This window comes from Scophthalmus maximus, chromosome 8 (assembly GCF_022379125.1).
Source record: "Scophthalmus maximus strain ysfricsl-2021 chromosome 8, ASM2237912v1, whole genome shotgun sequence".
Classification (NCBI taxonomy): domain Eukaryota; kingdom Metazoa; phylum Chordata; class Actinopteri; order Pleuronectiformes; family Scophthalmidae; genus Scophthalmus; species Scophthalmus maximus.
The window spans coordinates 16764233-16789794 of NC_061522.1; the positions used below are offsets into that span (position 1 = coordinate 16764233).

Consider the following 25562-nt stretch of genomic DNA (forward strand, 5'->3'; position numbering starts at 1 on the left):
GTCCTCCTGCGGGCTCCAGGCTCCAGGCTCCAGGCTCCGGACTCCGGACTCCAGGCTCCGGGCCCCAGGCTCCAGGCTCCGGGCTCCGGGCTCCGGGTTCCGGGCTCCGGGCTCCGGGCTCCAGGCTCCGGGCTCCGGGCTCCAGGCCGACTGTGGAGCGGCTGACCCGGCGCGAGGACCGGGACAGGCGCTGTAAAAGCCCAGTCGTGGGTGCGTCAGGTGGAGCCGACAGAGGACTGGCAGCTGCACCTGGTCGTTGACAACTGAGAAGAGGTTGTGTTGCTGTGCGTTTTTCCGGACATACGCCCCAGGACCTCTCGCCGGCGTTCACATGATGTACACAATCACCAGAGGTCCCAGCAAACTTGTTACACAACGGAGGACAGGTGAGTGCGCGTCGCGTCGCGTCACGTCGCTCGGTCGGTCGGTGGTGGAGGAGGAAAGTTTGGGGCCGGTCGCTGCTGCGGTCATCGCCGTTCGTCACCGAGTTATTGATCTGTGATGTTGTTCTTCTTCTCTTCTGTCCGCCAGGTCCCACGCAACAGATCGAGAGCAAACTGAGCGACCTGAAGCTCAAGTCGACGTCTTGGCTCACGTCGAGGTAAAGCAGCCGATCTCAGTCGAGCGTGCGCGTGCGCGCTACTATGAGAGTATTCATTCAGGCAGTGGCGGGGCCCGAACTACACTCCGCACGTGCGCCGCGGCAGCGATCATGTAACGCGTAAGACGCGCGCCTGCATCCATTCTCGGACACAACATTCGTCCCTCACGACCCTCAGCACCGCCTGACACATCGGAAACACCTTCCTGAGTGTGCTCTCGTGTAGTTTCACTGCGTCATTATTGAACATGTTGCCATGCAGGGTGACAGCATATAATGAATGAATGAATTAATAAAAATGTAAACGCAGCTTCAATTGACCAGAATGCATTGCAATGGCGACTGCAAGTCTCCCTTTCCCTTCTCTTCTTGCTATTGCAGTACATGACAACACACACACTGCACATTACTCTGTGAGTATCTGAAAGGCTTTACAGGGAAAAAAAGGCAAACACACAAATTAAAGAGTCAAAACTCCAACTAAACATGTTACATCCCTTTGTCGACTCCATTTGCTGATGAAGACCTTGAGATGTGTTCTGAGGTGGAAACCGACTTCAGTCAAATGCCCACATGCAAAGTCAACCATGAATATTCTTGCTCGTTCCGTCTAAAAGCTAAAGGCTCAAACTGAGGCGATGAGCATCACTTCAGTTAAGTCATTTGAATGCCTGTCCGACCTGCATCATCACTGCCTTCATGTAAAGGTTGTACACCACGTGTGTTTTGTTTTGCGATGCAGCCAGGTCGCCTCAATCCTCCAGCCGACATTTACCTCCCCCACCCCGTCTTGTCTCCTCAGCTCGCCGCCCCCAAAGATCGTGTTCAACCGCCTCAACGGGAAGCGCTACCACAGTGCGGCCACACAGAAAGCCAGCAGCCCGGCAGAGGGGTTCACTCCTGCACATGAGGAGAATGTGCGGTTCGTGTATGAAGGTGAGGGGTCACGGGATCAATAGATGGGAGGTCGGGTCAATAGGTTTCAAGTGACAGTCGCTATGATCTCAAAAAACCACACATTTTGGTCATAAATACAAGAATTTACACTAACTATACACAAATGTCTCATAAATATATAATTGATGAAGTGACGACAGACAACGGTCAACGTCACCGTGACATCAAAAAACTACACGCAATCACTCGTGAGAGATTGTGACCATATTATCATTGTAAATGTTTTGTTAGCAGACTTCAAAGCTGCAGCCACACATTGAGTCAATTCAATTTAATTCGTATGAAGGCAGATCACAACACGCATCATCTCAAGGCGCCAACTGACCACAGAGATGGATTCAGAGGAGTGTCAGAACCTAATGATTTAAAAAAAAAAAACGTTGCTGTGCACTTTTCCCCCTGCCCTGAAGTTTACCCAGCATGCCTTGGTGCTGGGCAGTACTTCGTGACCTGGTGGAAAGGAATGATTTCTGGGGCTGAATTGGCATGAAGCGGCTATCTGTGTTGCCGTTCGGACGGGCTGCCTGCGGTGTGGCGCTCTTTCGTGTCGGCAAAGTTCATCGGGGGGGGGGGCTTTTTTACTTTTCTCCACCGCTAACACCTAAAGGAAAAATCTCTGTCACAGTCTGTTGAGATCATAAAACCTGATGGGTCTGAAAAGAAAAGCCCCCCAGGCGTGTTTAGAGACGCATTTTACCCTTTAGAATCTGTGTCTTTATATCTGACATCCCAGCATTGGTTATACAAGCTGAACAAACTATGAATAGTTTGTCGGCTGAAACCTTTAGGTTTTATCTCGGGGTGAAGCTGGAAAACCTTCACCCGCAGCTGATAAACTCGCACCACAGTCCGGTCCAGCTCCCTCTCTCAAGAGTGCTGTGCTGCATTAGTGCTTGCACGTCAACTTTATATTCACTATGTACTAAAAGTGGCGCACGCTCTGCAGACGTTGTGTTTTACACCACTGTTAAAACAATGAGAAAAATACGCCTGATTCCGTTGATGTAGTGTTCACGGCACTGTGTTTTTGTGTTTTTTTGCACACAGCGTGGCAGGAGGTGGAGCAGAAGCTGGGGGACGGGGACAGCGGGGAGTCGACCGACAGCCAGGGGCCCGTTCAGTACACCGAGAAGACCCCCGGTGCTGCGATGAAGAGTAAGTGTCCGCGCAACTTAACACTGGGGTGATTTGGATTGTCAACACATTCGAATTCGCTCACCTTCAACACAACAAAGGGAAATCCGCCTTTATCAGGTCAAATCTCACCTCTGTGTTTTACGGCATCCCGAACAGATAACCCTCTTCCTGCTCCCTCACCCCCTGATCATTGAACAGTCATCTCCCTGGTTAGTGAAACACCGCAGGGAAGATGAGTGGCTGCACTGAATGGGCCTTATCGGCTTGATCTCTTGTCAGAGTGCAACTGTTTGTTTTTGGGTCTATCATTTTTTTTAAGCTCTTGTGGTTTACTAGAAACTGGCTGTTTTGGATAAACCAACAGCCGACTGCTGGTTACATCATCTTGTTTCTGTTCCCACACCCGTCTGCTTCGGGGCTTTTTGTGTGGCTCTGTGCTCCGAGAGGTCATTTCAGTCCCTTGGACGGGATTCTTCCATCTCTTTTAAATTTTATTTGAGGATCTGAGGCTCTTAGTTCTCATGAAGAGTAGTTCAAATCTGAGTTATGAAACCATCCTCTTGCAGCTCAAGTAAGCCTTCATTTTCATAAGCGGTACCCAGGATTGTGTTTTTCTAGCTGTTTGTATGGCGCCACGAACGACAGTCATTTGGCCATCATCTGTAGACATTCATGGTACCCAGAGGATGAATCCTACAGACACAGGTGCTTCCTAGACCTTTTCCGTTAGGCGACTGTTTTGTAACATTTATCTTATTTTGCCTTCAGGATTATTTGAGAAAATTTTGGTGACCCCTCAACTTTTCTCCTCTGGTGCAATCGAAGTCAACATTGAATCCGTCCAAATCTATGGTTCATGACGTTCCCATTAGGTTTGTTTTCGCTAATTAGCATTAACATGCTAATCTAAATTGGGAAACATACCAGCTTAACATCAGCAAGCTAGCACGCAGACATAAGTGTTTAGATCAAGGATCTGTGGTACAGCCTCACAGGTCCACCTGCATGGCTGTAGGCCCTGAGTTCTGTTGGACATTTTATAAAAGCTTCTAACATTTACATTACGAGAAAACATTTAATTATTTTTAACAACATGACATGCAGCACCAAATAAAAGCAAAAGCCCACGCCTCAATGAGCTAGTGTTTGAATGCACTTCTACAGTCCCTCAGGTGTTGTGACTTCATTATGACAAAATGAATAATTAACAAAATGAATCAACCACAGGACATGGATTAATCCTTTGTCCCCTTTGGTGTGTGTCTCTCTGTGCAGACTTTGTGCCCATAGACCTGGAGGAGTGGTGGGCTCAGCGCTTCCTTGCCAACATCGCCAACCTGTCATGACCGGTTGAGGCTGCGAGTCGGGACAGGAAGCAAAGTGTCGATGCTCCATCGGTGAAGGCATCACAGGAGTGACGACGGGAGGAGCAGAGTCCGTCTCCAGGATCTGCGGTGCGAAGGGGCAGTGGAATCTGATCTGACGCCCTGTAGAGAGAACTGGGTGCACAACACAATACCGCCACCAATGCAACACCACTGGCCTGACTGTGAACACAGCGCTGACCTGATGTTGTGCTTCTGCGAAGGCCCCGCCTCTCTCTACTTGAATGTATGGGATTGAAGTTGTGAGATTTTTTTCTTGTAAAAGAACCCCCTCCTCCTTTATCAAGTGTGCCCTGCTGTATGTATTTCTTTGCTGATCTTTGGATATAAATCTACTGAAGAACAAAAAAAAGTAAAATGGCTTTCAAAAAAAGAATTGTGTGGAATTTCTTTGAGTTTCATTCTTTTTGTCCTGACTTGGTATTAATAGAGGGGAAATAGCACCTTAGATCTTCGCACCACTCCAGATGAAGATGATTAGATTGTGTGTAAAATTCCTTTTTTAGATTAAGATTGGTTGCTGTATAATTATTATCCTTCGGGGACCACAGGGCATATTAACATTCAAAGTTACATTTAAAAACGAAGAACCTGTGCTGAAGAAACAGTTTGTATGTTTACCACATAGTGGTCAAATCTATTTTGGAGGAAGCAAGGTTCAGGGACAAACAGAACCTTTTAAAACTTAATAATTAACGTCTTCTTCCTTCCCTGAAAGATATCGTCGGACAAATGTTCCAAAGGCTGAAGTAAAACCTGCCACTTCTTGCAGTCATTGCATTTCAAAGTGAAACGGTAACGTTTTTTTTCCTGTTCGCTCCTCTCACACCCGCTGCCTTTGTCCTGCGGCCCCCCCTGCGGCTGGGGGCGGAGCGGCCCCGTTTGGCCGTGGTGAAGGTGATGCACTGAGAGTCCAGGTAGTCCACCAGCTTGGCGGCACCCAGCCGGATCCCAGCCGCCTTGAGTCGCTCTTGGAGCTGGGAGAGGACCAGAGGCTGGTACTGGAGGATCTGACTGTACAGCCCGGGGTCCGACAGGATAAAGGAGCGCACGGCCCCGAGGCGATCCTGAAGGCGAGTTGCAGACTGGGATGCCGAGATGCCGCCATCGCTGTCTGAGTCGCCATCGGAAGACAGACACAGCTCTGGGTTGGACCTGATGAGAGAGAGGGAAGTGGTGAAATACCTGACGATATCAGTGAAAGTTATTTCAAAGCTACACAAAGAACCATATTTATGTGACAACACTCTGTCTAACAGCCTAATTAAAGATATTAATTCCTCTATTAAATCTTGTAAATATGAATAAATCTGAAAACCTATTTGCCCTCCAAAAAATCAGCTGGTGATTTAACAGTTTTCTGAGCTTGATTCCAAAACGAGAATATTTATTTGATATGAAATAATGCCCCACACCTCTAATACCTCTCCATGATGTATTATTAGAGTATTATCTCAATCACAATTATTCATAAAATGTCCGCAAATCATCACAATTTCCCACAACCCGATAGGACCTTAACTGCTCAATATAGAATAGTTTATAATTATCTAAAACAGAAAAAACTAAATCCATTCTTGCTTGATAATTGACACATCATGCTTCGATTATTATTTATTTTTATGTGACTGAAACATCATCTAAACTGCATCATATTATTCGAGGTATCACATTAGTGCAGCCGTCTCATGGCATCATCGTGAGCCACGAGCATGAGAAGGTCTCACTGACTGAGGCCTCTGAAAATCTGTGAAGCAACAAAACAAGTGAGCAGTTACGTTCCACACTCTACCTCTCAGATTCTTCACTGGCGGCCGTGGAGGAGGTGTTGGAGCCCTGTGAGGCAGACAGCCGCTCTCCCTCCTCCTCCTCCTCCTCTCCTCTGTGTTCCTGAGGGGAGGCGGCAGAAGGCGCTCTGGGCTCTTTAAACCTCACCGTCTGGGTGCGGGAGATCGGCCTGGAGTCGGGGGGGGGCTTCATCTGAGCGTTGCACCCCGCAGTGGGTGTTTCCTCCTCAGAGTCCGAGCTGACCAGCTGGTGGGTGTACTGGTGGATCTCCTTCAGTTTGAGGATCATCTGGCGCTTTGGCAAAGGCCGAACGCCAAACCTGCACAGGAGGAGGAGAAGATAGAGAGGAGAGCCAGACAGACTGAGTTGACAGTGACACCTGGAGAGGTAAACGGATAGGCTCCTTGGTTAACAGCGTCGATTAGGAAAACAAAACAAAAACACGAGGTCCCTTCTTTACCCTCTTTCACACGAGAGCAGAGATGAGATGAGAGTGAACTGACTGACCTGTTGAGTTTGTTTTTGAGGTCCGGTGTGTCCATGTCAGAGTAGTGGGGCATGGGAGTGATGGGCACCAACGAGCGACGCTTTTTATTGTGCGAAGATGCTGTTGAGACAGAACCAAGACAGTATTTTTTTCTGAACCATCATTTTATCCACAAAATAAATCCTAAACAAAAGTTCCTTCACAAAACCTGTGTAATAAATTCATATTGTGATCAATGTAAACAGGTTGTTGGTTGTAGCTGCTTTCCTTGAGATTAACTCATTGCCAAATGATGTGTGAACAAAAGTGTGTCTCTTGCACTTGGCACTAGTTATTTCAAATAAGGTTGATGTCACTGAAGCATAACTTCTCTTCTCTGTTTAACAACAGACTGTTTGTCAAACTTCATTGAAAAAAAATTCTGATGATTATCTTGGACATCTAAGTCCATTGAAGATGCACGGGGGAATTTAAAAAAAGTAACATGCCACAGGTTGGTCTACATTTGACCAGTTATACCTCACTCAACAAAACAGAACCAATAAATAAAGGATAAATCCTGAACAAGTGTTTTAAGCATTAATAACAACTGAGTGAATTTCTTTGACAATTTAATTTGCAGTAGCTATGCAGGTTCTTTGAGGCCTTCTAGAGTTGCTGCACTTCCTGCATGTGTTTCCACTCATACTGCTTTTGAATCCCCCCCCTTTCCTCTGTTTCGATACACATATGCCACGTTTCAGATCAGACAGATCATCAGTTTGTTTTGACATGTGTGACATTGTGCACATTTTCCAGGACACATGCAGTTTGTTGATTGGGACACACATGGCAACTGGGTAATGATAACCCAAGAAGTATGAAGGCAACATGGTTGCCCTCTAGAGCTGGTGATAAGATTTTAGAGCTTCTTTCTGCAGACATTTTCATATTAACACTCGCGTATTTATTAAAACAGCTAAAGTCTTAATCTTGATTACTTGAACATTTGGAAATTGCTACCATTCTTTTGTCAAGACAATAATTTCCATCATCCTGTTTGCTTTAGGTAAAATAGAAAAATCACTCTTGTTATTGGCAGAAAAACGACATGTGTGCTGGACTCACAGGTCGGAGGACAAGTAAGGACTTGGTACCTGGGGTTCTGAGCTGAGCAGAGGGGTTCATCCTCTGAGAGAGAGGAGGAGGCTCCTCCTCTTCCTCCTGCCAGCTGTCCCATACGTTAGTGGCCAGGAGGCTGTTGTTAGGGTCTGGTGGCGATGGAGTGAAGGAAGAGCTTCTACAAGCCTGGACGCTGGTGGTTGGTTGTTCGCTGAGGGCTTTGGATGGAGAGGAGGACTGCATACAGTGACTAGATGACTGCGGATGTCGGTCGATAGAGGTCGTTCCGCGTCTTCCCGGGCTGTGCTCCAGCTGGCTCGATCCTCCGCTGTCCTCCAGCCTAAGACTGAAGCGGCCTGGGTTGGCTTCGACGCAGGCGTCAAAGCCCCAAGAGTCGTTGAAAGCTATGGGAGGCTCATCCATGAAACTCTGCCGGAAGCTGGACTCTGCAGCCTCCGCCTCTCCGCTTTCTTCATTTGCGTATTCCTGCTCACCTTCATTACACGCGTCTTTATTTTCTCCCTCCTCGTTCATTAGTCCCGCCCTCTTGAGCTCAGCCCCTGTGCTCTCATGTCTGCTGGACTCAACAGAACGTCGGCTTTCGCCGGACGACTGGTTTTGTTTCTGTGAACTATGAAGACTTCTGTGAGACGAAGAAGAGGGCGGCTCCAAGGGGTTGGGCGAGGGGGAAAGATGAAAGCTCCCCAACTCTGTCCTTTCTGGGCTTTCAGATGACGCCCTATTACTTCCTTTACTAGTCAACTTCTGCTTATCAAGGTCTCTGATGAATGGGGAGGCAGTGGGGGCAGGGGGCTGTTGGATGTCTGTATGCAGGGGAGTGCTGCTGCAGGGCTGTGGCTGGACGTGGTGGGGTGTATCGTGCTTTAAGGATGCTAGGAGGGGATGACGGTGAGTCGAGCTCGAGACGTCTGAAAGCTTAGGTTGGTGTTCTCTGTTCTTACCTCCATCATAGCTACCGGTTCTTTTAGGAGAAGAGTTGACATCCAAGCTGGAGCTGCACGGAGCCGTCTCATCCAGTTCCAACCTGGGAACGCTGCCCTCTGTTGGGCCAGTGTGGCCAGAAGCTGAGCAGAGGGAAGAGGATGAAGAAGCATCACGTTTAGGGAACAGCTGCGTCCTGCACATGCTGCTTTTGGTCTGGGTGGAGCTGGACTTGTTGGAGCTGGTCCCGGTACCTCTTCTGTGCTGCACCGGTGTGGACGGGATCAGCCAGGAGACTTCGAGAGAACAGTCCACTGGACTCTGGTCACAACCGGAACCTGTAGGACTTTGAACCAAGGCTGCAGATGGACCACTTGGACTCAACTGTAAACTACTGGACACTTTATTCTCCATGCTGTGTTCAGTAGGCTTTGGGACTAACTGATCTTTGATGTGGGTGTAGCTCTGCAGGTTCTGATCAGCGAAAGGGGAATGAGGCGAAGGACTGCAGGGATTAAGAACAGCAACGTCCACCTCCATCTCCTCGCTCGAGTCGGACAAAACTATGAGCTCAGGCTCCTTCTTTTTCGGACGTGAATCAGGAGAAAGGAGAACACAGATACCTCGGCTCTCTCGCTTCAGAGACAATTCAACAGCGTCTGTGCCCTTGTCTCCGCCACCACCCACTTGACCAGGGGACAGACCAGGAATAGGACGGTTGGACGTACTAGGCGGAGGGCTGGGGGAAAATTCGTCGAGCATGCTTGGTGAGGACTGAAGCAGAGTTCTGCCGGAGAGTTCACATGAAGGTTTATGAGAGGACTGGTGTTTCTGCGGTGTGCCATAGGGTGAGGGTGAGGAGGAGGAGCAGGTTTCTTTATCCTCGTAGACTCCCAACGAGTCTGAGAAGAGGCGGCTGTAGCTGAGATCGAGGCGGGGGTCTGGCTCAAGTCGAGGGTTTGGCTTCAAGGTTTTATCACCGACGTCTCTTTCAGCTTCTGCCAGTTTGGTCAACACCTCTTCTCCACCATGCACCTTTTCCTCCTCCACACTGTCTTCCTCGTCCTCCTCCCTCTTTCTCTGTGTGGCTGCAAACTCGTAGATCTCCTCCAACTCTTCCTCGTTCACTTGCTCCTCACAAACCTCTCTTTCACCAGACGCAGCATCATCGGTTTGACGATCTTCTTCCGTCCCTCTCTCGTCGTTATGTCCTCCATCAGTATCCGTCCCCTCGTCTTCCTCGTCATCTTCATTCCACATTGAGCGGAGAAGCTCCATGAAGGCGTGGTCAGTTTTGTCGTTGACGCTCCCGTCCTGGTTCGTGGCGTCGGCCTCATCTCCTTGAGTCGGCGCCTCCTCTTGATGGAGCTCACACAGCCGCTGCAGCTCTTGCAGGTCAAACCTTCATTAAACACAAAGAGAAGAGAGAGAAGAGTCATCACGACAGATCACCAGATTAGCTCAATTATAAGACATCACACACCGATCAAAGTACATTGTTTAATTTAAATCGTTAAAATTATTATAACATAATATTAAATATCTTCAAGCTTTAAGCTTGAAACTAACCTGGATGACAGCTCCACAACATGAGGCCGCAGCGAGGCGGGGACAGTGCAGCGGGCGGTGTAAAGGTACTGCAGCAGAGCGAACACTGCCTGTCCCGGGACATCACTCATCAACACCCTCTTGGCTGCGGGCGCGTCTCGCTCCTGCACACCAATACCACTTTCGTGTACCTGTGACAACAGCGGAGGATGGGAGACGGAGACAACGAGGAGTTGAAAAGCAAAGGAAGATAAATTGCTGATGGGATTTTTGGGTAAATGTAGCACTTTTAGCCATCCGTCTTTATTGTACTGTGTTGTGGAAAAAAGTTGATACAAAATTTCTTGTCGTTTTTCAAATAATTGGATCAGATGACCTCAGGTCCACACATCACTGCTTCAGTTGTTTCAGCTCAACATCTGTAACATCTATTGGAAAACATCTGTTAATCTTACTTAGAGAAACTGAAACCTACGGCCACAGTAAGTGTCCAGTGCTGAGACAGAGACTTCACTCAGTCCTCTTTCAGTTGTTCTACATTTAAAACATAAGAGCAAACTATGAAAACGGAGAAAACAGGGGATTTCTGCATGATTTTGTATCTGTGGTCGTGTAGCAAGGCTGTGCTCATGTTTGCAACACATGCTGATATTTTTTTTTACCATTTCTGCCAGCAGGGGGCAGCGAGCGTACACCATGAAGGAGTGGGCGAAGTAGACCTCTCCACTGTCCACCTGCAGCTGCAGGTCGCTGAGCTGAGGGTTGTTCACCATGCTGCTCAGGTCTGAGGCAAGTCTGGTTAGTGCTGCCTGCAGAGGAAAAGTTACACAATCAATGTTTCTAATGGAAATCAAATGCTGACTCTGTATCTACGTGTAGAACTCAAATTACACTAGTGCAGAGTTTATCTGCGCTGAAATCTGTGGTAGAAAGGAGGAGAATCCCTTGTTGTGATTACGACTGGTCTTACCGATCGCTGGCTGCCTCGCTCTTTATCTTCTCCTGGCTGATGGGTTTTGCCCCGTGCTCGGCTCTGGGTGTCCTCCGAGGATGTGTGTGCCGTTTCTGGCAGGAAGCCGCTCACACACGGGTCCGCCTGCTCCTCTGCCTCCTGCAGGACAAAGCCGCTGAGGTGGAGATTTGCGGACTGACTGGCGCTGCTCTGTTTGTCTGTGGGGAACAGAGACAATCAGGACGAGAACTTACGACCAGTACAGTTTTTACAAAGCAGAGTGTAGCACTATATGCAAATTCAGACAATTAAATGTATGAAATGTTTCTTTGTGTGAAGAAGGTAAATATAACCAATGTTTTAAATTTCCACCCAATTCCCTTCCAAAATTAAAAAAAATCTTCACAGCTCACATCTGAGCATTTTCATTACAATGCTGAATGCAGTTCACTGTAACTGTTTGGTAATTGTCCAGAATAAACACCATTATTTCACTCTTTTCGAGAGCAGCAAATTATTACAAATATATAAATGAACAATAGATGTACACTATATACAAAATAAATCCGTAATTTTGAGGAAACTGATTTTTCCGTGGAATGCACACAGGATTATTTGACCACTGACTGACTCTACTAAATGTAGGGAACAAGGGGAGCACTAAATGCATAATTAATGATTCACCCTCACAACAGGACACATTACCAAAAGTCACAACAATGCCAAGTTGAATCAGTAAATAATTATAAGGACACTTTTGTGTTTGTCACTTGAATTCAGGAAATCAACTGACCATTATGAGAAATTTGTACAGATGTGTTTGTTGACACAAATTGGAGAATACAGTATGTGTAATGTGTTTGTGTGTGTGTTACTTTTGTCTGGGCCCGAGGTGGTGTATCCGCACTGTGTGAGGGTCATGCCGTCTTCAGCCAGCTCCATCAGGTCCCACAGAGCCTGGCTGCCGACCGGGAGCTGCCCTGTCCCCGGGGTGGAGGGAGCCGAGGAGGAGGAGGAGGCTGCAGTCTGCGATGAAGGAGGCGGGACGGAGGCCGTGGTCCCTGCGACAGGAGTTCCTCCACTGATGGGACGGAGAGAGGACTCAGGCTTGTTGCCGGCGTTTGAGGAGGCTGCATCAGTCTAAAGGTGGAGGAGGTTAGCTTTGATTCAACTTGTTTAATCACATATTCAACGCATCATGAAAGCTCACATTCTACCCATATTTCTGTTTAATTCAAAAATAACCACTGATCGACCTAGAGCAGGTTGTCGGGGACAGATCAGGCTGCAAAGTGATTCATATCTGGGTGTATTGATGAGAGGACATAAGGTGTGAAGTGGATGACAGAGGACAGTGTTGTATTACTATAACAGAACCTATTCTATACTGTTCATGTACAGTGTTGTCCAAAAGTCTGGGTCCATGTATAGTGGATATGTTTACTGGAATTACATAAACAAAGCCTACTCAAGCATATTGTAGTGTTTATGGTTAATTTCTGTGACATACTGTAAAGTGACACAATCCCTCCAGTAAAGTATTATTTTTGCAGTAAAGGAACATTGATTTGTACAGAAAGGGAAATAATGAACACATTAAAGCTACTTTCAAAAGACAACATTGTGTTGTGGAGCATTGTGGTGCATGTTTGGATGTAAGAGTTCTGAGCTGCATGTCACTGAAGAGAACTGTGTGATGAGAAATGTCTGTAACCAAGTGTAAAAAATACTGTATCGAGCTCAGTGTAGTGTATGAGGATGTGAACCGGACAGAAAAAATATATATTTCAGATGCAGCTGTCAGTGCATCTATTTCCAGTCTCAAATGAATGCATCTCAATGCATTTATGTTTCTTTACACCTCTATATTTCTCTATAGCTCAGCATTACATGTGCACTTTACAGTCAAGGCTAACTCACAAATTCAGACCAGGAAAATAACAGTTGGTTCCACGGTTGGACGTTATCGATGAATCAGTTTCAGACACTTTCAATATTAACCTGCCCAGTTTTAGTTCTAGGACAGGACCACAGTGTTCAGTCCACACATTACGTCTCTTCCCGCTCCCCATTGAGCTCAAACATGACAGGATTAAATTTAACACAGTGTGTTATCTAGTCTGTGGTCTCTCTCACCTTTGGCGTTTCCCAAGGCGTGATGAACTCGCTGAGCTCTTGAGTGTAGAAATCAGACAGATGGGTGGAGCTGCCGCTCAGCAGTGTGCTTTTCTGCCACAGGGGGGCAGCACTACTACAGCCACGCAGACTGCTGGGGCAGCGGGTCGGGGTGGGGGGAGAGGGGGCCCGGTTGCGTAGGAGGAGAGCAGAAACGCGTTCCTGCAGCCTCACCAGGGCCGCCTGAGCATCCTGAACGAGGAGGAGCGGAGGGGGACGAGGGGCAGCTCCCTTTTTCTTCTTAGCACGTCCTTTAGCTGCACCAAGAAGTGGAGAGAGGGTTTACATGCTGCCTGCACCTGAAAGCCCTTTTATATCAGTGCTACACGAAGGCAACTCGACTTGTCGGAGGTTCTTCAAGACTTTCCAGCTCTCGTCTGAAAAAATGCTTCGTATGGTGATTAAAAATACCATGACTTTAATGCCCAAGAGCATCTCAAAGTCCATTGATCTGCACATAATCTGGGTAATAAATTCCAATCTTCATACTATCATCAATTAATTTGGATACTACACTGAAAATAACACTGCTGTATTCTTAAATCAAGTATTTGCCACAGTTTATGACATGCATTTGTATATTAAATGTCCAATGGATGGTTTGTGAAACACACTGGAAGTGTCCTTCAGAAATTAAAAAGAAAATAATAAAACTGCTTCTAGGGATTACAGTTTTCCAAATTAAACATAACGTGTATGTCACAGTAAAACGGTTCACAGCACCCCCCATCATTAACACAATATATATTTGAAGACAAACTATCACACACAAAGGCAAATGAGAGCCTCACTGGACGAAGCTTAAAAACTCCCATCGTGTGTTAGACTCAAGCCCGTTCAGCCGTGGATCTAGTTTAGCCCCATCAGAATGCTTTGTTCACATATAATTAACCACGTTCCTGAATTTTGATTTATTCTGTCTTAATATGACCATGAAGCAATGGTGGAGGATAAAGCAAAGTAAAAGTCAGGGTACATAACAATGTTAAGTCTAGTAGTGTTACTACTAGAAACACAAGGGTATCAGATTTGAGTTGGATTCATTCATCACACACAGTAAATGTTGATGATGAGTCGAGTCTGAACTGTTAGAAAAAAAATATAATAATGTTAACAAGTTGAGAATCCTGTAAATTCTATATATATATTTGAAAAACAGTAAAACAAAAATTATGCTACACTGTGGCATAAAACTTCTTCTAATATTTTATTGATTTATCATAAAAAATATATTTTTTAATGAGAATTTCATTGAGCGAATGAACACAGATGATATAGTGATACTACGTTACCTGCGTCTGGCCTCCACATCAGAGTTGGAGTCATGGAGGTGTGAGAGGCAGCAGACTCCTGTACCAGCAGGGAGGAGGACAGAGCCAGAGCCACCATGGTGTCTTCATCCAGAGGAGCAGTCTTCTTCCTGGGCTTCTTCCTCGCTGGGAGGCCAGGCTTAGAGGGGCCTTTCCTTTTGGTGCCTCCAGTCTGTCTGTGTCTGTATGAGGGGGAAAAACACACAAAGGCAGGTTATTAATATATGGAAAAAGACAAGCGATTAAACACGACACGGTTTAAGTTCAACATTCTGTTGATCAGTCTGAATAAAACTATGCATCTCGAGAAACTTGGTCCATGCATGGATGGTGACAGTCACCATCAACAACCGGATTCTGAACGCCTCAAAAATGTTTTGTGGAACAGGTGCATCACTTATTGTGACAGTCAGTTCAGAGCTGTATGGTACCAACTTGTTGCTGGACTGAAATATTGATGCTCACTCACACAGTGTTGGCAGTGGAGACGATCTGGGTCTCCTCTGCCTGTCTCTGTAGAACCTGCAGCAACACAGCCGGAGCTACGCCCATGTCTGAGGAGCAGCGCTTCAGGTGGGTCGAGCGACTCTTCTGGGACTTGAACTTCTTACCACAGATGGGACACTCAGGGACACCAGGAGGAGGAGGAGGAGGGGGTGGGGCGCTTCCTTCACTCTCATCCAAACACCTGCAAAAGAGGGATCAATCTCACTATCAAGCTGCTTTCATATGTGCACTGAAGTCTGGACATTTTTCTGAATTCTTCCTGCCAGTCCCCTTGTAAAATTTTCTGGAAAATGTCTGAGGGAGCCCATGTCAGAATACAGCAGGAAAATCTCCAGAAGATTCACGGCGAGTGCCTGAATGTCTTGGAAAATATCCTGCTGTTGTAAACGCATCTGACTCGGACAATCGCCTGCATTCTTCATATGTGAAGGGCAAGCTCTAGAAACTGTCCACAACCAATTTTCCCAGAGTTCAGGTCTGAAAACTGCTTCGCTGACTCCACCAGACTCTTTCTCGTCTAAGTCTTGCAGTGCAGACAAGAAAATGGACTTTTCTGCACCAACAATAATAAAAAATATAAACCAAACCTGTTCAGATGTTGTGTTCGCCCCTCGGGGGTCATGTGTGACAGGTCTCTGTGGCAGATCTGACAGAAGAAGAGGCCTCCGTCCTCCAGGTGCACCGTCCCAGACGCCGCCGCCTCTCTGTCCAGCTGCCGCTGCAGCCGCAGGGCCAACGCCTCGTCACTGTCCGGCTGGACAGCAGAGCTGCAGGGTTCCGGAGGATCTGCACACAGATAGGAGGGTGGACCACGTTCAAAACCCAAAAGGACCAGGCCAGAACAGTAAAGGTGTGAGCAGGAGAACCAAACCAATCAGCTCAAACACACTCAAAGGCATCACAGCGATCATTTAAACAGTATTGCGGCCTTAACTGTAACAGTTGGAGTTACACATAACTAGCTTAACAGACGTGTGTCATAACTACTCACAATCTCTTTATAAACGCACAACAATAGTATTATTATTACTGTGGATGTCCACAGTTCCCTCAGTGGTTTGCTTCATGTGGCATCAACGTGCATTGAAGATGAAGAATAAAACCTGGCTAAAACACAAGGGAAGTTATAGAGGGAATAATAATATCCTGGGGGACAAACCAGACATTTATCCCTGCTGTCACCTTGTCTGTGTGGCAGTGGTTGCGGTCCAGCATCGACCTCACGGTGTGTTGGCCGGCTTGTGTCTCTGTGCACCATCCTCTGAGGACTGGCTCTCTTGAACTGATGCATCCGGAGGAGCACTTTGTCTTTCGCTGTCAGACCTCTCTCGGCCCTGGATCCTGCTGCTGCTGGAGCCACCGCCTCTCCCGAAGCGTGTTCGGTCCCTCCGCTGACCACGCGCTGGCCTGCTCTGGTAGTACAGACAGACTGGGTCCCGGTGACCTTTGACCCACAGTCACCGTCCTTCGTGTTATTCCTCCTTCTCCTGTCTCCCTCGCCCGCCTGACTGGGGGGCTGGTGTGCATTCCGCGGCGGCCTCGACTCGCCTGGTTTCCTGCGGACTCGTTTCAGCAGCTTTGAGCAGAGATCCACGAAATCCTGGTCCGAGTCGTCCATGATGCTGCACCTTTCCTCGCGCTACAGGACCGAGCCAGCATGCCCCCGGCTGTAGCGACCAGCCTGCGAAGATAGACGGTTCAGGTTGGACGAAGTGGTGTCTGGAGTCGGGTTCATGGACCGAGGAACAGTTTCATTCGCCCAACCTTTACATGTGAGCAACATCTAGGACGCGGCTTTGTCCCTTTGCAAACGTGTGTCTACAAAAGTGAGATACATCTCTTGGGACGTAAGCGTTGAACGCGTGTGTTTGTGCTGGAAGTGTCAGCTGGTCAAGCTAGCTGCTCATGCTAACACCTTAGCCCTCACCCAGGACTTAATGAGTAAGCTCTTCATCTTTGTCTTTCCGCCTCGCGGCTGTTCGTTCGCGAGCCCGCTGCAGTTGTGGTTCTGGTGTAGTTTCAAACCGACTATAACGTCACTCGTCAATCTGTCGGCGAGTGGACCAGTCGAGAGCCCGCTGAGGTTTGTTTTCGTTTCAAAGAGGCTCAAGCTCAACCGCTTCATTTTGAGCTTCCGGTCATGTGACGGTGAGCGAACCAATGACCGGTTGTCCTCCGGGTCACGTGACTGAACGTGCAACGTTTTTTAACAATTGAAGTTCCGCGTTAAATTGACTAACTAGTAAATGTAAATGCGCGTATTGATAAGAAAACATGATCTGAGAGTAAGATATAAATAAAAACGTAACTGTGAAATGTTAATAACTTAGTGTATGATCATCCAGAATGTTTCGTCTTGATGCACTTGACTACTTTCATTAAGCATCTAGCCCTGGAATAATCCTAGTGGCTGTCAATATTGCCTTATGTCCTAATGTTAGTGTGTCCTGATAGTGATAAAGTATCGTGTTAACTTCTGTCAACTAACAGAAGATCTGCATCCCTCTTCACAAAACATTACATTTTTAAAGTGACATTTTAATGTAATTATATTTTATTTCTGCTAGTCACAAACTTTGGGAAGAGTTTGTCAAGCTTCTATTGACTAAAAAATGTTGCGGTAAATTACCTGAGCCTCAGTTTCATTTTTTGAGGGGCATTCATCAGGGGTGTGACCAAAACAAAACAGTCTGAATTCTCAGTCACATTCACAACAGGTTTTTTTTGCATTTCGGCTCTATTGATATATTTATACAATAAATGTATTATATTGCAGTTTACTTCCAATTTTAATTATTCCCAGATATCAAACAATTTCACACATTGTTTTTTTTTAAGTTGCACGTAGCAAAATAACAGACCTATTAATTAATAAGGTTACTTTTTTTTTTAAATAACTTGCAGTAATGGCAAATACGATCTTTATCTCTGAGTTCTTCCATCCTTGAGCATAAATGATCAGTTGAGTGTTGTCTTATCGATCACAGGGTTATTTTTCATGATCGAAAGCTGCCACGTTCAATGAAACTTACCAACCTTATTCAGACCACTTCAATCTTCCATTTCCTAATTTTATGGCTTTAAAGACAGAATTCACAAACACACCTCAAACATCTTCTCTCCCCCCCATCAGCTTGGAATCCAGATTAACTTGATTATCTCATAAAGAAATTGTACATTTATAGAAAAGTCAGGTGCCTCTGACTAAACTTGACTTGAATCTGATGTGGGGCCAAAATCATGTCTTATTGTAATGTTTTGGATGCTCCTTGAATTCCTTTGAAAGGTTTAAACTATTTTGTGTAAAATCTGATTTTTGCATTGCGGCTGGAATCAGAACTTTTCTACCTTGACTGATTTCCCTAGTTTTAGATGGGAGTCTTTACTTTAGACTCAAGCAGAGAGGACCATTTATTTATGCTGTACACGGGAAGTGATTGAACTCCATCACATCCCTGCAAGTAACTCGTACATAATCTTCTGAATGAACCTTGTGTAGTTTCTGAAATGTGAGCTATATCGGAGAAGTACTGCATCACAACGTATAAAATATCTTAACTGTGACAACACTTCCAATCTGAACCAGGTGGGGACAGACATGCAGTAATCTCGAAACTAATGGTTTAGTCAGAAATGTTAATTTGGTGCAGGGCTCCAACCACAGTTGCAAAATTATTGACATTTCTGACCTCTACTGCTAATTTTACTCCCCTTCTGTTGCTGGTTACTAAATGATAAAACATTGCTGAGTTCAAAGAAACAAAGACAAACCGACATGAGCGATGCCTCATTATTTAGTCAACAGAGTACTGAGTTCTTCTGTTGCAGTTTATTTAACAATATGGTATATAAGTAAGAAATGAGTCTTTAACCAGTTTATACAGTGATGTCATTCTCTCTTATATTTATAGTATTTTGCTTAACTTGCTTTACAATAGGAGAAAAAGTAAATCCCCCTAATTCAAGTTTTTGTGAGAGGAATGAGGGTTGATATAACATTTAATCTTCTGGGGTGAACCTCAAATGTGTCCTTCATCCCTAGATAGCACACAGCTTAGTGTAAAATTTAGAGGATGGGGCACCATCCAAGATGTGGCCTACAAACAACCGGTGATCATTCCACCTCAGCTTAGGGGGCTGGTCTCTTTTCTCAAACTCTTTTTACACTTTACAACATTTTATGACAAAAAAATGTATGACAATTATTTTTTAACGTCAAATCAACAATGTTCTACACCTGCAAGACAGATATTTCAAATTCCAGGCCACTGAGATGTAGGTTGTAGTTCCTTGTTGTCTTTGTTGGTGTAAACCAGTTGAAGCTGTGTTTCTCTTAGTGACTGTGAGGGTTTGTGTCAGTGTCTTCATGTGTGCCTGCATACATGCCTGTGTATACACAACCTGGCGCAGTCCGTTTCCTATTTTAATACAACTGAGTGCTCTTCATACACACAAGGGGAAGGGAGCAGTCTCTGTCCCTGAACGCATCGTCTTGGAGTAATGGTACAACACTAGATTACAATTGCCAGGAATGACAGTTTGAAAACAAAAAAACCTGGCCCGAATTCCCAGACAAATTATTTTACAGTTTCAACACAAAAATGCTTTAGTTTTTTTTTCCAAAGGTACAAAATAAAAAGATATGAATAATATAATGAAATTGTACATTTTTGTAAAAAAAAAAAAAAAAGGAAAGAAAAAGAATCAGAAAAACAAGAAAGGCATAAAACATACCAAAACCAAACCAAAAATAATGTATTGAACACATTTGGTCTCAACCAAAAAATATATTCTTTGTGATTAAATTTTCATTTAAGAAGCATCTTGCAAATTCCTCAACATCTTAAGGAAGAAATATACTTCCACTTGGGTTTAGGAAACAATTCTGACTTTTTTTGTTTTGCATTTTTCTCGACCAAATTTTCTTTTTACAACAGTTGAAACTTTTTACTCGGTACAAAAAAACGCTCTCAGCCATAGAAAGAACAAAGCTAACAGCATAAAGAGTCCGAGGGGAAGCGAGGAGGAAGAGGAGGAGTGGGAGGATGGGTCCCCGGGAGCCAGATTGTGGTCTTTAGTTCCCAGCAGAAATGCTACAATCCCTCCACAAACTTCTCCAGCGTGTCCCCTGTAGCATCTCCCACCATCCCCAAGTCAGTGTTCAGCCCCCCTCTGGTGGGTGTGTTAAGCTGCGGTAGCATAGCACTCTGTTCTGGTGTCCCCAAGTGTCCCTGCTCCATGGATTGCAGCGGGCCCCCCAGGCCCGGGTGTGGGGAACCCGAATGTGGTGGAGGCGGGTGCTGTGGCGACGGCTGGGGCTGGACCTGCGGTGAGGGACTGGAATGTGGCGGCTGTGACTGCTGTTGCGAAGGTGGACAGGGGGACTGGACGGGCACAGGGGAACGGACCTGGTTGCTTAGGGCATTGGCTAGAGTAGGCTGGCCAGGGAGATGGGCTCCACCCTGGGGCTGGCCGGCCAGCAGATGCGTCTGGGGGCTCATTGGGCTGGGCTGGGCCGGGGAGCCCATCTGCTGCTTGAGGACGGCCTGCTGCTGCTGGGGAAGCTGCTGCTGCTGTTGCTGCTGGAGCATTCGCTGTTGAAGCAAGTTCTGGGTGGAGTCCATCACCATGCCAGGCTGGGCCATCTGTGACATGGGTGGGAGCTGGCCCATAGGTACCCCAGCCGCTCCTGGGCCTGTCTGCATGGCTATCTGCTGCTGCTGCTGCTGCTGCTGCTGCATACGGATCTGGGAGTATGTAGGAGCCGTACCCTGCGTCTGTGCAGGGAACTGGCTGGGGTGGCCCTGAGGCATCACTCCCTGCTGTTGCTGTTGTTGTTGCTGTTGCTGCTGTCTTAAGAGCTGTCGACGGTAGAGCTCCTGGATCTGGGGGTTGGTGTTCAGCAGCTGCCCTTGAGCCCCTAATGCTGCCATGACCTGGGCAGGAGGCTGCTGGGGCTGCTGCGGGGGCATCCCCGGCCTCTGCACTGCCCCTCCTGGCATGGCTATGGCCTGCATTGTTGGCATGCCAGGCTGTTGTTGCTGACCTGCTTGCTGCTGTGGCTGGTTGGCATGATACTTGGCTGTTCGCTGTTTGATGAAAGCAGCCATTAGCTGAGGGTTTGATTTGAGGATGTTGAGAACTTGCTGCTGCTGCTGAGGTGAGCTCGGAGACTTGAGGGTGCGTAGAAGGTCCTGCAGGGCATTGGGGGCAATAGCACCCGGTCTCTGTGGTGTCTGTGGCCGGGCACCAGGTTGTTGTGGTATCAGCATCCTCTGACCCTGCTGAGGTTGTTGCCCTGTAGGCATCATGGCTCTCTGCATGGTCATGGCCTGCTGTGGGGTCTGGCCTTGAACAAGGCCCGGTTGTGGAGTCTGAGCTGCCTGCATGGGCCCTGCTGCTCCAGGCCACTGTCCTGGAGCCATGCCGGTCTGCATGACCTGTGGTCCCCGAGGCCCTGGCACCATTTGCATGGGTTGCTGCATTGGTCCGGTCATGCGCTGCTGTGGCTGCTGGGGGTTCATGGGCAAGCCATTCATGTTGACCCGGTAGTTCTGCTGGTTCTGCTGGGCCTGTGCCATCATCTCGATGTGCCGGGCCATCTTGACTGCAGCGAGGGGAGGCTGCTGCTGTAGTTGCTGAGGTGGCTGCGGCGGCTGGGGGAGGGGGGACTGCTGCTGGTGTAGAGGGGAGGCCTGGGGCCCAGATTTGCCCTGGGATACTGGTGCTTGAGGCTGGCCATTGCGTGGTGCATTGGGAAAAGAAGGGGACATGACTCCTGCAGAGTTGGGGGTCTGCGGCTGGTTGGAGAGTGGCTGCTGGGGTGTCTGGGGAGTGGGAGTACTAGGGGCAGCAGAGGCTGGTGGGGATGGCAGCGGCATGGTTCTTCCTTGCATGGTGGCCATTCTCCTCCTCATCAGCTGGGCCTGCTGGAGCCTCTGCTGCAGCTGCTGCTGGCGAAGCTTGTGCTTGATGTTCAGGCAGAACGGGACAGGACACTTGTTCTCCTGACAGTGCTTTGCATGGTAACAGCATAAAGCAATGAGCTGCTTGCATACAGGGCAGCCGCCATTGGTTTTCCGCTTGCAGCCCTTGGTGTGTTGCACCACTCGCTTCATCTTCTGGCAGGATGGCAGAGAGCAGTTGGCATTGCGACACTGACAAGCATGGACCAGGGACTGGATGCAGCGTTGGATACTGAGGCGTCGACTCTCTTGTGGACTCTTGGAGGCCTCTCCGCCCTGACTGTTGCTGTCGTCGTCCAGGCCGAGGCCCCACTTCACCATCTGGTGCTCATGGCCCTTCGAGTTATAACAATTGATGCAAAGATCAAAGTCCTGAAAAAAGGGAGAGAGATAGGCACACAGTCATTAACAGGAGTTTCAAAGTTTCATAAATGATCTTTGATATAATCCAACAAAAGCCAACAGGCTTCCACCTTATTGTCACAGTGCAGCACAATGATAGCTCACCTCACACACGGTGCAGTGCCAGCGCGTCTCTACATGGTGCTTGCACTCATTGCATGTGTAGACAAAGCGGTCCTGTCCCTGGTTGTGCAACTCAACCAGCATGCACATGGTGCTCCACTTGCACCTCCTGAGGGAGCTGAACTCCCAGTGCTTGTCTCTGGCCAGAGTCAGGAAGGCATCGCGTCCATCCATCAGGTCGCAGGAGAGCAAAGGGTCGGGGTCGATGATGGGTGGGAGGGTGTTGGCCATGGGACCAGAGTGGAGGTGAATGACAAAGAACACCTTCAGCAGACAGAAAAAAAGACAAAACACAGTTAAACAAGTATTTAATGTAAGGCTGCAGCCAACAATTATCTTTTTCATTCATCATGAGTTTCTGCTTTGCCGCTACACAAAAAGACGAACACAATAAAATCTGACATCTACATATAAATGATACAAATATAAAACAAATCAGACCTCTTTGTGCTTCTCCATGGAGGCGTAAAGCTTCTGGGACAAATCATTAGCTACATTCGGCATCCCAGGCTTCTTCTTATTGGCACGGCTCACGCTGCTCTTGTTTTTATTGGTCTTCTTGTTGTTCTTCTTCTTCGCATTTTTGCTGTCACCTGGCGTACCCTGAGGGAGACATGCAAGGACAGATGTTAAAGAAAACGGCGTATTAAATCTTTCTGTTTCTCACTGTTGATTATCCAGAGTTTGGCGAGAATCTGTCAGTTAGTACAAATTACAGTGAGGATTCTGGGTCTTCAGGAGTAGGGATGGGTATCTTTAGGATTTTATCGATACCCATATCGATACCGATACTTAACGATACTCTTATTGATACTACTATCTATAATTTGGTGCAAAAATTAAAGACATGATGACATGAAAAGATACTTAGTGATTCAACTGTTATTTTATTACTGCCAGAGGGGTAACATCATGAAACAAGTCATTGTCACAGGGAAATCTTTGTTGCTTCTCTTCTGAGAAATATCTGACTTTTAATCCTTAATTGAGGGGTGAGGGAGAGAGGGGGGGATGAGGCGAGCATGTCAGGAGCTCACAGTACTCACGCCTTGCCTGGGCGATATGGAAAAAAATCTTATCTCGATATTTTTTTTTCATATTGGTCGATATATTCCTTGTGTCCGTCGGGACGTGTTTTTTTTCGTTAACATTTCCCATCTTCATTTTCTCTCTTATCTCGCTCTCACTCCTGACGGACTGATGAGCTGCAGAAGCCCAAACGTCGGCTACACTCTCTGCTCCAGCCACATGATTGGCTCGGCACGGCGCTATTCTCATTCTCATTGGCTGTTCGTGTTGTCTGTCAAAACATGGACAGAATTAGTTCTATCAAAGTTCTATCGATGTGCCTTGAATTTCAGTTAATAACCATTAACTGAAAACTATATATACTAAGACTTTGTTTAATAACGACAAGTGCTACCTTGACTTGACGAGGCTGACAGCCTTATTTTCAGAGTCGGAGCCGGGAGGCTGCACTGAGGAGGTATAAACGTTGCTAATGCTAGCCGCTTTGCTAAAGCTACTGTTTGATTTGCAAGTGTTTCGTGATGTTGCTAGTGTTTTGTCCGCTTTGCTCGCGACTACAGTTTTTTGCAAATGTGCCATTTAGCTGCATTGTCGTTGCATCTAGTAAAGTGAGTCCACACTTTTCGACGAGCGTCAGCGGCTCCTTCGCCATCATTAGGGTGCGGTGAAATAACGTGAATACCGATAGCGGGACCGTTTGTCCTGGAGCTTATCGGTACTCCGGTACTGACCCAATTATGTACCGGTAACAAAAATTTCCGGTACTTGGTACCCATCCCTTTTCAGGAGGTCTCACATTCGACTCAAACCTTCCCCATATTTCAAGGTTAAAAGAGAATTATTATGCTTTTTCAGTTTTTCCCTTTCCTTTAGTGTGTTAAATTGTTTTTTTGTGTATGTAAAAGGTCTGTGGTAAAGAGGGCTCCCTCCACCAGACACAACAAAGCCAGGTAAAGCGAGAGCGAGAGAACTTCCCACACACGCTGGAAGCAGTTGACCGATCACAAAAGTGGGCCAGCTGTCCAATCAGAGCAGACCGGGGCCTTAAAGAGACAGGAGCTAAAACCAAGCCTTTCAGAGTCAGACAGAGGCTGAAAAGAGGAACTGTGGGATTGGACAGTATAAGTAAACTGATTTGTTTACTGAACATTAGAGCATGTAAGGTAATAACCCAAATTAAAAATTAGGAACCTGATTATGAGCATAATACGTCTCCTTTAAAAAAGTAACAAATGATGATATATTCTATAGAACTCTTTAAAGACAATATGACTTAAGAGTGTAGATGTAAATTCATATCTAGCACATCGCAGTCAAATCATGATACAATGCTCTAACCTCAGGAGTTTCAGAGGCAGCCGTGTTCTCCTCCTTCTTCCTCTCCTCCTCCTCCTGCTCCAGCTCCTTGATGCTCTCCTCCAGCACATTGGGCCAAAAGTCACCTTCAAAGTAGGGCAGCTCATTGGCGCTGGTCAGTCTGTCCTCAGTCGCCTGTTTGAAGATGTCCTGAGAGGAAGACAAAAGACAAAATCGATCAAAAGACTCCCTTTAACATATGAATCAGTGCTTTCTAAAGTATTCAGAAGTAAGCCTGTTGGAAACAGCATCTCTCCACCCTTACCTTGTAGTCATGCAGGATCCTCTCTGCAAAGGCTTTCTCCAGCATCTTTCTGTACCACTCCTGCAGCCTCTTAGGCTTGGGGATCTTCTGATCAGGAGGATGGCAGTGGAAGATGTAATCGTCTCCCTCACTGGGAGGGCATGCCCAGATGTGGCCCTGGGCGTACCTGCAGAGACAGTATAAAAGATCAGGACATCTGTTGGCCTAGAACTGGCATCCCAAAAATTGATCCAGTTAAATCAGGAAGACAGAGACTGAAGATGTCTTAAACAGAAGCATTTATTACTGGAGCTCAATATTGAGGGGATTTCTGGTTTGTACACAGATCAACAAGTGGTCAGATACATGATGTCCCAAAAAACTTGCCTTCTCAGTCTCTGCGGGTGTATTTAGCTCTCCAAATAATGCTCCATAGCATCTAAGACTATCTCAGCAAATCCAGGGCAAAGGGCAACATGACCTTGCTGAAGAATACACATTCTAACGTCAGGACAGTTCTTTCCCAGAGACTACTCTCCATGTTCGTAGGCGT

At 46.8% G+C, this 25562-nt stretch overlaps 3 protein-coding genes across 11 annotated transcripts in view; 1 reads left to right on the plus strand and 2 right to left on the minus strand.

The window, feature by feature from the left end:
* Window positions 1–249: 249 nt before the first annotated feature.
* mcrip2 (MAPK regulated corepressor interacting protein 2) lies at window positions 250–4456 on the plus strand. The gene is made up of 5 exons (XM_035636534.2): window positions 250–386; window positions 532–601; window positions 1404–1537; window positions 2606–2713; window positions 3971–4456. Exons 1-5 carry the CDS (start codon window positions 332–334, stop codon window positions 4039–4041), a joined length of 438 nt encoding a protein of 145 aa, XP_035492427.1. The 5' UTR covers window positions 250–331; the 3' UTR covers window positions 4042–4456.
* slx4 (SLX4 structure-specific endonuclease subunit homolog (S. cerevisiae)) lies at window positions 3751–17015 on the minus strand. 4 transcript variants are annotated; one of them, XM_047333698.1, is made up of 14 exons: window positions 16818–17015; window positions 16073–16571; window positions 15478–15676; window positions 14853–15071; window positions 14366–14565; window positions 13035–13330; window positions 11774–12038; window positions 10917–11116; window positions 10609–10755; window positions 9968–10137; window positions 7492–9800; window positions 6376–6475; window positions 5873–6187; window positions 3751–5235 (listed from the first exon to the last, which is right to left on the minus strand). In XM_047333698.1, exons 2-14 carry the CDS (start codon window positions 16506–16508, stop codon window positions 4863–4865), a joined length of 5229 nt encoding a protein of 1742 aa, XP_047189654.1. In that variant the 5' UTR covers window positions 16509–16571; window positions 16818–17015; the 3' UTR covers window positions 3751–4862. The 4 variants fall into 4 exon arrangements, with proteins under 4 accessions (XP_047189654.1, XP_035492415.2, XP_047189655.1 ...); XM_035636522.2 differs by having other exon boundaries at window positions 7492–8541; window positions 8653–9800; window positions 16073–17015; XM_047333699.1 differs by having other exon boundaries at window positions 8419–9800; window positions 16073–17015.
* A 2543-nt stretch (window positions 17016–19558) lies between these two features.
* The window catches only part of crebbpa (CREB binding protein a), a 38087-nt gene continuing 32083 nt past the window's right edge, over window positions 19559–25562 (minus strand). For all 6 annotated transcript variants that reach the window (XM_047333694.1, XM_047333693.1, XM_047333692.1 and 3 more), the window contains 5 exons: window positions 25031–25196; window positions 24748–24915; window positions 22822–22983; window positions 22363–22644; window positions 19559–22227 (listed from right to left, as the gene is read on the minus strand). In XM_047333694.1, coding sequence (XP_047189650.1) covers window positions 19984–22227; window positions 22363–22644; window positions 22822–22983; window positions 24748–24915; window positions 25031–25196 — 3022 coding nt within the window. In that variant the 3' untranslated portion in view covers window positions 19559–19983. The remainder of the gene's footprint in view (window positions 22228–22362; window positions 22645–22821; window positions 22984–24747; window positions 24916–25030; window positions 25197–25562) is intronic.

What these genes read in the sequence shown, in the direction of transcription:
- mcrip2 (XM_035636534.2), top strand. Translation starts at nt 332, where the DNA reads ATGATGTACACAATCACCAGAGGTCCCAGCAAACTTGTTACACAACGG. An exon ending in ACGTCTTGGCTCACGTCGAG is followed by an intron (nt 602 to 1,403) that starts GTAAAGCAGCCG and finishes TTGTCTCCTCAG; the next exon opens with CTCGCCGCCCCCAAAGATCG. An exon ending in CCCCGGTGCTGCGATGAAGA is followed by an intron (nt 2,714 to 3,970) that starts GTAAGTGTCCGC and finishes CTCTCTGTGCAG; the next exon opens with ACTTTGTGCCCATAGACCTG.
- slx4 (XM_047333698.1), bottom strand. Translation starts at nt 16,508, where the DNA reads ATGGACGACTCGGACCAGGATTTCGTGGATCTCTGCTCAAAGCTGCTG. An exon ending in CGAACACAACATCTGAACAG is followed by an intron (nt 15,072 to 15,477) that starts GTTTGGTTTATA and finishes CCTCTTTTGCAG; the next exon opens with GTGTTTGGATGAGAGTGAAG. An exon ending in TGCTCAGCTCAGAACCCCAG is followed by an intron (nt 6,476 to 7,491) that starts GTACCAAGTCCT and finishes CTGTCTCAACAG; the next exon opens with CATCTTCGCACAATAAAAAG.